Here is a 10736-nt window from a genome sequence, read left to right on the forward strand (position 1 = left end):
TGCAGGTATCGAACTTATATTTATACAATGATGACAATCTTACAGTAGTAGCAAGTGGAAGAACAGAACCCAACTACAGTTACAATTATTGGTTACTTCCAGCTGAGCCATTCTTCCCCAAGATTTACAGAGACGAGGGAGTTTTCCTATAAAAGAAAACCAAAATACAAACAACTGGAGACTAGATATCAATACCAGAACACCAAAAGATATTTTCATCCGGAGCACTTTGCACCCGAGAGGTAAACCTTGCATTGGATTACAGTCCCTCCGATCTTAAAACCCGGCATGACCATAAACCCCACTCCAGGCCTTTCTTCATCTTCGCTGATAGCCACATCTTTCACCACGCTGTCCATGTAAACCTCCGAGAATTCACTTCCACTTTCTACCTGGAAAACAGTAGCCTTAGGCTCGAATGCGAATGCTAACCTGTGCAAAAGCCAAATTGACTTGGCTAATTTCAGAAAAGCCTGGTAAAATGGTGTCCTTGGATGCCCCCCACCCATTACATAATTCCTCTGATCCAAATTCCCAAAGAAAGAAGACTCCATCTTGGGGTGAATTACTAACAGGTACTTGCTGCGGCAGAACTTTCCAAATATTGAATCTGGGTTTTGGCTCAAGAGGTCCAACGGGTCCATTGCTCTTAGTGCCAGAAATTGGTGGAAAAACCCTTCCCGGGCAACTGTAATACCATCATGTCTGACAGAAAAGTTTTCATCACCAAACCCACTGAACATCCTTTGGCAAATATGGGACTCAAATGCATACTTTTTGTGGGCTCGTTTGGTATAAATGACATTAGATTGGATAGAGTTAGCAGCAGCATCTAGATCCCATCCAGCAGCTTTCATTAAATTGATCAATGGCTTTGAGAAGTCATGAATGGCTTTGTAAGCTGCTTCTACAGTGGAGGAGAAAAGGTTTGGAGTCAATTCCATGGAGAAAAAGCCATTCTCTTCTTCTAAATCTTCAGATTCCTTCATTAGCAACCCCCTTTGTTTTAACTTCTTTTCAAGCCTCAACTTCTTCTGATTTGCTTCTTGGATTTGCAGCTGAAGCTCAAGTAACTCAGAATCTTTTGTTTGAATTTGGGACTGAAACTTCTTCACCATGACCTCATAGGTTTTCAACAGGTTCTGTTGTTCTTGGATTTCAGCGGCCAAACGTGAATCCTGAGGAGACACAGAAGTATCTTTGGGATTGTTTTCCCTATAGGAATGCTTCAGCTCAGAGAGGTGCCTGAGCTCCTCAATCACAAGTTTATCTGCAGCTTGAATCTTATCCGGATCGTAAGGAGTGTGAGCAGCTTGGAGCTGGATATAGGCCGATTTCAAGGATGAGATGTTTGTGAAAATCTTGGATATTAGTGCTTCTACAGATTCCTCGTTCTGGCTTATTGGGTCTTCCATGGGTTGGGGGTGAACCTTCTGGTTACTGTTCTCACGGATTTGGTTTTCCTTCAATCCTGCGGTTAGCATAGCTACTTGCTACAACAAGGTAAATTTTTTAAACTTTCTTCAATGAATACAATAGTCAACCTCAACCTGAAAAATGCAAATTAATGGAAACATTCTCTCAGAGAAGGATGGCACAAATGCAACAACATTAATTTCAAAGCTTCCTAAATGAGTGTTAATGTAAGGTTGTCACAGCTTATGATACAAAGAAAGATATATTATAACGAGCAAATTATAGATATCTTTGAGCATATTTTACAAAAAAAAAAAAAAACTCATAAGTAAACAAAATGGCAGTCTTTCTTTTTTACTAGTAAAATTGTATTGATAAAGAAAAGGAAAATTACAAACAAAAGCATTAAGCAAATACAAGTTCCTGAGATAGTTTATATAATGTGAATGCAATCACCCAGAATCAGACATTAATGGTGAGTTTCATCCTAAGCAAGAGAATCAGTAAGCAGTTCAATGAACAAGTGAAGCACAGATTTGCTAAGATCATGGAAATCGTCAAAGATATTCAGCAATCTCCACCAGCAGATGTCAGGGCCTTTGAAGTTTGTTATATGAGGAAGAAGTCTAATAGCTGAAACTCTATTATTGAACTCATTCTGAACTATCTAAATGGCAGCAGTCACCAATAGAAACATTAAGCAAATACCAGTTGCTCAACTTGAGAGACCTAAGCTTGACCCTTCCACAAGGAAATCAGAAAATATCTTAGGGAGTAACATCTTAACAAAAGTCTGCATTGGAAGGACATCGAACTGTGGTAGCCACAGGGCAATGAAGCAAATATGCAGTCCAAGATTTGGAGCAAATCAGTAAGTGTGTGATAACACACACCATTTCCTGCTCCCGCAAAACCCCAACCCCACCCCCCCACCCCCTTTCCCCTCTCTTTAAGCAGACCTGACCTGACCTAAAATGAATGGCAAGTTATGCTGAAAAAGAAAGAAGATTTTTAGTACTATCATTTCAAAATTCCTTGCAAAAGCGAAGATCCATCACTCTACCCAATGCCAAAAACCAAAACTTACCAATGGGCTGTTACAAACCTATGTCAGCATGGTAAAAACAAGCATCTTATGACTTGATGCTTTCAGAAGAAGTGCATCTGAATCAGTAACAGCCCATAACTTCCTAGACACAGATTGCACTTTCAGTGAACAGCTTCACAGGCAAAGGTTGGCAAAGTTGGCAACTTCCTTGACATTGAACTAAATTCTCAGATGGCAAGCACAAGGAGAATCTTATGGTGCTTGTGTATTTGTTTTCTTTTCATTGAGATAGGCTCAAAAATACAACTAAACTTAAGAAGGGAATAAATAGGGTCACACATTGGAAGCCTTGCAATTGTTACACTGCCAACAAGTAGCTTACAAACAAATTAATATCATTTTTAATGACTCAATACTAGCTGAACCCAAATGTTCAAACAAATAAAGAAGAAAAAACACATTTCCCATGCACAAAATCGTCCTCTCAAGGAAAAAGCACAAGTTTTTGTAAATGATGATGAGGGACATAAGAGGGCTAAAGAGAACATCATGAAGATAGATCCTAAAAGGATTGACAACACTGTTTCCCTCCACTTTCTTATTCCTTATCTTTATTTGTTAAACTTTTGTTTCTATGGACTTTGACAAATCTAGAAGAAAGTTCAAATGTAAAAACTAGGATTTCCCATGAGTTCAGAGAGAACTCTTTTATTTTGGTCTATGTAGGGTCCACAGGGTAGCTCCATCCTTGGCTTTGATCCCTCCAACCAGGTTCATCAATGTTGGAGCTTGTGTCTCACATTACTCCATATTTTACCCGTTAAAGACATTAATCATTATGAAATCAATATTGGTGCAGCCTGAGCACAATTGATCTCAACATCATAGAGGAGGTTGGAGATTTAATTCAGAAGAGCAATCAAAAGAGAGAAACATACACCTAGTCATGCTACTATAAGGGACAGCTGTCCAGATGATTCAATAATAAAGCAGTGCTGCACTAACAGCCTTCAAATCAAGTAAAATACGCAAATTTGGTCATTAAAATATAAGTAAACACATGTAATCAGAACACATAAAACTACAAATTTCTACATCATTTGTTGTGTGAGTACAGATCCAGTGAGACCTTTTACCAGCAAAAAGAAAGAAGAACAAAGAGCCTATTTTCATAGTAGAGTAGAGAAGTTAAGCATCAAACAAAAAAGGAGCACTCAATCTGCAGGAAACAAAAAAAAAAAAAAAAAGCAATGGCATTCTTTTTATCTCGCCTGAAACTTTTTAGATACATTCTTGATAATTATAAAAATTTCTAGATAGTTTCTATCTGTATAAGCCCCTTCTAGTACTTCTCTGGATATTTCTAAAAGCACAATTAGCACAAACATTCCTCAATTTGCATAATTATCAGTTTTTCCACTAAATCAGTAGTTCCAGTTCCCTATCTTCCAAGTTTCTGGTCAGAAAGTATAATGGACCCTCTCAAGACGCACAGATGTGGTCATAGAAACATAACGAAAAAGAATAGCAGCCAGCATAAAAAGATATACAAATTAAACCCAGTTTCTCGTTCACCTTTTCTACTTGTAGTGTTTCCAACCCCATCTTAACTAATTTTTATAGCATGCCAAAAAATAAAACCACCAGGAAGTTCAACAATCCGGACAGCATATACTTCAAAGCCAAAAGAGTAGCACTCATCTCCGAACAACAACACCCCCATGTTGTAAGCTGTCCTATCTATGCACATAACATAGAGACTCCATGATGATTGATACACAAAAACAATTGTAGAAGTGACAGATTGAGAAGCTCCATCTTTCCCCTAGATGAGACAAAAAGGGGACTCTTACCTTACAGCTGGTGGACTAAATTTCTCACAAGAATGGAGATGACATATAACAGACATTTCTTCTCCCTCACTCTCCACAAAATATGACAAGTCTGTCAACCATTCATAAACACAAATGAAGGGGGCAGAAAAATTTTTAGCAATAGTTTTCTTTGAGCTTTCACTGTAACAAGAACAACATACAAGCTAGACCTTTCAGACGGTAAACTCAATGATTGCATCTACACTTCCTCCGGCTCGACAATCAATAACTCAATGATAAGAGTAGGCATAAAGGAAGTGGCTTTGGATCCAGATAATGCACCAAATTACATGCATCCACACCACGCATGAGGCTAAGAAGTGAGGTAGAAAGGCCAAAATGTTCAACTTTTCAAGAAAATTTCCTAGTAAAGTTATACAAAAAAAAGGAAGTCATATGAGATATGAAAAGCTAAGTAGCTCATATAGAAGACCAGCTTATAACATGAAGGATAACGACCAAAAATAGACTAAAATTTTTGAAATGGTATTACAGAGTTGTTAGTTGTTGTGCACAAGAAAAATGCCATCACATTATCTAATCAACAGAGATGATGCCTTCTATCACAGCTGACAGGTGTCCATAAGTCAAATGCAGAGACAAATATTTGCCCAAGTGTGATACTTCAGCGAAACAAGAAGAGTACTTTCGAAGTTATTCCTACATAGAATCCGCGAGAAAACTACCACTAACTGCTAACACATTGAAATAAATAAACAAACTACACAAATACACGTACTGGTAATAAAAACAATGAACACCTACATCGATCCTGTGCTGCTACACCAGGGAACCCAAAGAACATAATACTCCAGACCTGCAAGAGGGAGATAGAACATAAAAACCGGACCTTGTCTACCTTGACTTCCAGAAGACAATCAGTTGAAAATACAATAATTTATCAACTATCTTCGAGCAACGACATCACCAACAGAAAGATAATATACGAATTAAAAGAAACCAACAAAGGGTTTATCATTAGCTTGGATTGTAATCAATCCCCACCCAGAAAACCTTGAGCAAGAAGTAAAGGAACCAAGAAAAAGTAAACAATAGCAGAGAAAAGAAAAACCCACCACGATTACCGAATTTTCTCAGCTAGAACGAGGAGAGTCGGGTCAATCGCCGAAGCGGCGTCTCCCGCTGTGTCTGATGGCGGGGGAAAAGCCCGTGGAGAAGAGGGAAATAAAGGGTTTATGGCAGTATGCGGTAGGGCTAGTAGCCATGGACAGGGAAAGGTCTCTTTTTGGCTCTTCAACGGTATACAATAATAATATTACATGATGGAGAAGGAATCGTTGTGCAGTAGATTATGATGATGGTACCTTAGACAAGACACTTGGAGGAGAAAATGTCCCAAGCATCCGTCTACCAACCCAACCTCTCCATATTCTCTAGCCAGTAAGCTTTTTCATCCGTTTCGAAGAAAACTCGGCGGGATAATAATTACAAAGTACTTAATTCAGTAACGCCAACCTCCATGGCTTTTAGGCCAAGCTGTAAATGTTAATATGTACAGCACCGGCGAAATGGGTTTAGTTGAAGAGGGTGGAGAGGGTGGCAACCGCTACCTACTCTTTGTTAGTCCAATCGTAAAACCCGGCGGCCAGGTTTTTTTAGTAACAGACCTGATTACACTGGGTCGAATTGAACCCGGTGGAACTAGCCGGTCCAGTCCGGAGTTTACAACGCGGCTTTGAATGGATATAAAGATCTTCATTACTTACAGCGAGCTTTAACAAGGAGTAAAAAATTAAAAATCCCTCCGGGTCATTGTCGCCTTCTCGTCGCACAAGGAATGAGCTATTGGGCACTCTCTGCAAACCGCACCTTCCAAATCTCTTCCGTCAGAACCAAACCATTTCCTCTCATTCGGCGCAGATTGAACGCCTCTCCACCCTAAATACGAAGGCGTGGAGCTTAACGGGTACGACAGTAACCAACTTCTCTAATGACATTGAACTTGCAAAATTTTCAATTAGTGTTGCTTTTCATCATTTTATATCATCTCTTCCAGACTCCCCTACCCGTAGAATAGTTTTAAGTGATATCTTAGTATAGAAGAATTTTTTCCGCTGGTTTACGCGACTGAATTTATCTACGCCAAATTGCTTCGTAGAGCAGAATGTTTTGCATAAACTGAAGGGCGAAAACATCTAGATTTTGAAGAAACCCTGTATTGAGCTCATGGGCATCACTTTGAAGGAGTTGCCCTTCCATATATTTTTCTTTTTTTTTTATAATTGACTAAGTTGTGTTCCCTTTCATGAAGCTGTAAAACGAAACTATGATGCTTAAAATTTAAATCCGATAGAAGGATGTCTGACTTAATTCTAGTGCCTACATCTGATCGACGACTTGTTACGATAATGCTTGTTTTGTGGAGCAAAAGTGCACTACAATAGGAATTCAACTTTGTATGACCTTTTTTCTTTTTTTTTTTGTTGAATGGTGAAAATTTTATTAAGAAACAACAAAATGCACAAAAATCAGCCAAAAGACTGACTGGATGCAAGTCTTGCATTCGATCTGTGGAGGGAGGTGCTGCACAAAGGGTTGTTAGAGGTTGCCCGTTTATCCGCTATTCAATCAGCCGAACGGAGAGAGTGGACTTTATATGACTATGATCATTTGATCATGAGATAGTTAGGGTTTTGTTTTATCTGTTTCTCCATTTAAACGAATGTGAGAGGTTGATATGCTACAGCCGGCAAATACATTGAAGGAGCTTGAGGCTGATTCCTATCTATACATTTTTTCTTTTATTATCTTGGAAAGGTTTTGGGTGGTCATCATTTCCTTTTGGAAATTTCTGTGTTAAGATGTTGGTGAAGAATTAAGTATCATTTATATTGAATCACTGTCACATTAATTGGGTTACTTTCACGTTGCAAGCTGAGGATACTTATCTTTTTCATGTATTGGTGTCTCTGGAAAATTTCAAGCTCATCAATTCTATGGCCTCTCTTACAGGTAATCTAAATGGTCATAGGTGGAAAGCTGGCAACTTTACCTGCATATCCAAGAAAAATCATATTTCCATCTTCCAAATGTTTCAAGTCAAGATTTCTCGTTGTGCAAAGTCACCATAAAAGTGTTTTTGCCTTTAGATTGAGAAAGTACCCTGGACTCCATTTTTGTGATGCAGCTGCACTGTCTTTGCTCTGCAATTCAAAGTAAGGATTGTAGCATTCCAATGAATGTTCTTTCCATCTGTACATTCCTCAGTTATATCATTGATTTGGCACAACATAAATTCTTCAATTTGGCTTCACACAATTTTTTAGTTTGTGTGAATGTTCACATGTTATCTCATATTTGTTTGGAATGAGCAGGTGGTGCCAGTTTCTTCACCTGCTAACCTGATGATAACTTTTAATCCATTTAGGAGGGTAAGCTGGTGCGTCTGCAGTCTTGTTGATGGTGATAGATCAGATCCTTCTGAGAGTAGCACCGATGGAAGAACTCGTCTCATTAGAGCTGTCCAAGATTTTCAAACCAAGTTAAATGCAAGAGTAGAGAAGTTGAAGGAGGGTTTACCAGTGAAGGTGTTCTTTTTCTTGGTGGGATTTTATTGTGCTACTGCCTTTTCTACAGTGATTGGGCAAACAGGAGATTGGGATATCCTTTCTGCTGGTTTAGCTGTGGTAGTGGTAGAAGGCATTGGAGCTCTCATGTACAAGGCTTCTTTACCCCTGCTCGACAAGCTGAGAAGGCTCATCACAATATTTAATTATTGGAAGGCTGGGCTTTCTTTGGGTCTCTTTTTGGATGCTTTCAAATATGAAATGGATATGCTTTTAGAGTTGATTAACCTTTTTAAAGAAATAGATATGTTACCCAAATTCTGGTAACAAGCTCTCTCTCACACTCTCTCTAAAAGAAATGAGCCTCAGTTTAATGAACATCAGGATCTATATGTTTATATTCAAAGATCATAAGGATGCTAGTTTTACATGACAACCATGAATATGAATTTGCAATCATTTAGACTCTTTTTAAGCATGGGATTTGGTCAAAGACGCACCAGTAAATGTTCTAGTACCCGTATTTCCTTGTTAGGTGCTGGAAAGGAAAGGTCTCTACCATTTTTGGTTTAATTAGTTGCCATATATCAGTAGATATGTTAGGCTTATGGGATGTTGAATGGCGTGAACTCCTTTCAAAACCTTTCACTCTAATTTTGAGCACAAGGATACTGCCTTCAGTGAAGCCCCTCTTCATTCACCCATGATGAGTCTCAGAAGTATCCACCATTGTGTTCTTCAGCATGGCTCCTCTGTGAAGTACTTTTAAGTTCTTATAGATCTTTTTCATTAGCATCTTGGAAACTTTGTGATTGTTGGAGCAGTCATATATATAAGACTTTTTGGTTACGAAGGCTTTATAGTTCACGGGCAGGATTTTATGATGTCATGTCAGTTGATGCCACTGACCAGCAGGCAAGGCAAAACATGTTCTGGGAATAAGACCCAACAGGGAAAAATGTCATATTAGAATTGCAGAAAGGATTCAAGTAGACAAACCTAATGTAATCAGCTTGTGACCTTGAAGAGGCAAAAAAGAAGGACAGAGAAAGTTGTGTAGGCTCCTTGATGTCGATTAATGTTGATTTTTTGTAAAGTTTTAACTAAATAATCATTCCATTACGTACATGTAAATTTTGCTGAGAAGTGAAGAATACAAATTTATTTGGTATCCTTAAAATCAATGAGACACCACAAAGGTTTGGGGAAATGTCAATAGAGTGCCTGCAGTGAACTTGGCAAGTATCAGATATTGGGTATCTTGATATGATACCCAGTACTGTTACCAGCCACCAGAGTTGCAACACCACATAGCAGTGAGAGGGCTTGTCCTTTGGTAGAAGCAGTTCTGTGCACTTGTACAGAGCCGTTTGGATGTCTGCAGTGATGTTGAGAATCGGAGAATGAAAACAGGGAGCACTCTCTCTCTCTTCAAGCTTCTTACTTTTTGTCTTCTTCCTCTACCTTCTTTGCTTTTCCGTAAATGTTCATCAAAGCTCGAAGCTAACTCAAACAATCTCTACCCAGCAACCTCCATCCCCATATTCCGCATTCCCATGAACAGAGCAGGTAAAAGAACAGTGCTCCCCACACGGTTGGACCTGCCTTAAACCCCATCCTCTCGATCACTCTATATGCTTCTTCAACCAAACCCCGCCCTTCCCAACAGGTCGACCACACAGGAGCAATGCTCCATGCCTGCACTTATACATTTTCCTCCATCTTCCGAAAGAATCGCCTACCATCTTCCACAAGTTCCAAATTGCTACAGGTAGAAAGTAACAACACAAACGTCATACGGGTCTGATGACTGACCTGACCTAACTCCATAGATTCGAACTCTTAAGAGCTTTCGGTTCCTCCAAATAAGACTGTATCATAGCATTCCAAGACACAGCATCCCTTTCAGACATCTCATCAAACACTGCTCCTGCCTGATGAATTTGACCGTTCTTTGAGTACATGGGGATCAGCGAATTAGCAAAAGAGAGGCTTGCACCAGCTCCATGCCGGATGAACCAACAGTGGAAATGATGATCGAGTTAGAATTCAGCATCATGAGAAAGACATCCACAGCCTCAATCAAAAGCCCATGATGGATATAACCCGCCAACATCGACTTCCATGGTGTGGCTTGGACGCCATGTTGAAGGGACTTCAACCGGAAGCTGCGAGGGTCTTCCAGTACTTGATCGAGCGTTTGGTGTTTGCTTTGGGTGAAAGGAGTACGACTGATAAGAAGCGGAGTGGGTGATGTATTGGAACGAAGGAAGTGCTTGTTCTGTCCATGGCTGCGGTGCTTGTTCCTCTGCCGTTTGGAGGAGCGAGAAAGGCAGACAGCAGCGGCGAAAATGGTTGGCCATTTGACGTTTTGAAAATGTTAGCTATCCGTGGAGTGTATCCGACTCTTGCTTTCACAGGAGAGAAAGAAAGAGCAGTTGGAAGACAGCTAATAATTTGGCTTACGATAAATGTTGAGGACTGAAGATGGACATAGCTTCAGAACTCGACCGTCAATAAGCTTATTGAGACTCGAACCCGTGATGAGAAGATGTGTTACCTGAGCAGTAGCCAACTCAGCCGGAATTTATTGCTTATGAGCAATTCCAACTTACTTATATTATCTAAAACAAAAAATAAAATAATAAATAAACTGAAACAAAATAATTTAAAGAATTTTTTTTATTAAAATTAATTTTAACTAAAATAAAAAATTAAACTAAATAAAAAAAATTATTGTTGGTTTCTTGAGGAAACCCCTCCAATTTCCAAGTTCCAAAATGGCATGCTATCTCACTAGAAAGTCAAAGTTGCTATTTACATAATTTATGCCAAAAATCGCCATGATACAACTTATTTGTATAATAAATA

At 39.1% G+C, this 10736-nt stretch overlaps 2 protein-coding genes across 3 annotated transcripts; one reads left to right on the forward strand and one right to left on the reverse strand.

Moving 5' to 3' along the window:
• On the reverse strand, nt 1–5663 carry LOC137948661 (protein GRAVITROPIC IN THE LIGHT 1-like). 2 transcript variants are annotated; one of them, XM_068794773.1, is made up of 3 exons: nt 5415–5663; nt 5104–5155; nt 1–1550 (listed from the first exon to the last, which is right to left on the reverse strand). In XM_068794773.1, exon 3 carries the CDS (start codon nt 1482–1484, stop codon nt 216–218), a length of 1269 nt encoding a protein of 422 aa, XP_068650874.1. In that variant the 5' UTR covers nt 1485–1550; nt 5104–5155; nt 5415–5663; the 3' UTR covers nt 1–215. The 2 variants fall into 2 exon arrangements, with proteins under 2 accessions (XP_068650874.1, XP_068650875.1); XM_068794774.1 differs by having other exon boundaries at nt 5078–5155.
• A 435-nt stretch (nt 5664–6098) lies between these two features.
• LOC137949048 (ycf20-like protein) lies at nt 6099–8321 on the forward strand. The gene is made up of 3 exons (XM_068795306.1): nt 6099–6265; nt 7312–7514; nt 7727–8321. The coding sequence occupies exons 2-3, from the start codon at nt 7321–7323 to the stop codon at nt 8190–8192; spliced, it is 660 nt and encodes a 219-aa protein (XP_068651407.1). The 5' UTR covers nt 6099–6265; nt 7312–7320; the 3' UTR covers nt 8193–8321.
• Nucleotides 8322–10736: the final 2415 nt, after the last annotated feature.

The sequence above is a fragment of the Aristolochia californica genome, unplaced genomic scaffold, assembly GCF_029961685.1.
Source record: "Aristolochia californica isolate CCGP_79_NKW_82.1479 unplaced genomic scaffold, dmAriCali1.0.hap1 SCAF_13, whole genome shotgun sequence".
Lineage (NCBI taxonomy): Eukaryota > Viridiplantae > Streptophyta > Magnoliopsida > Piperales > Aristolochiaceae > Aristolochia > Aristolochia californica.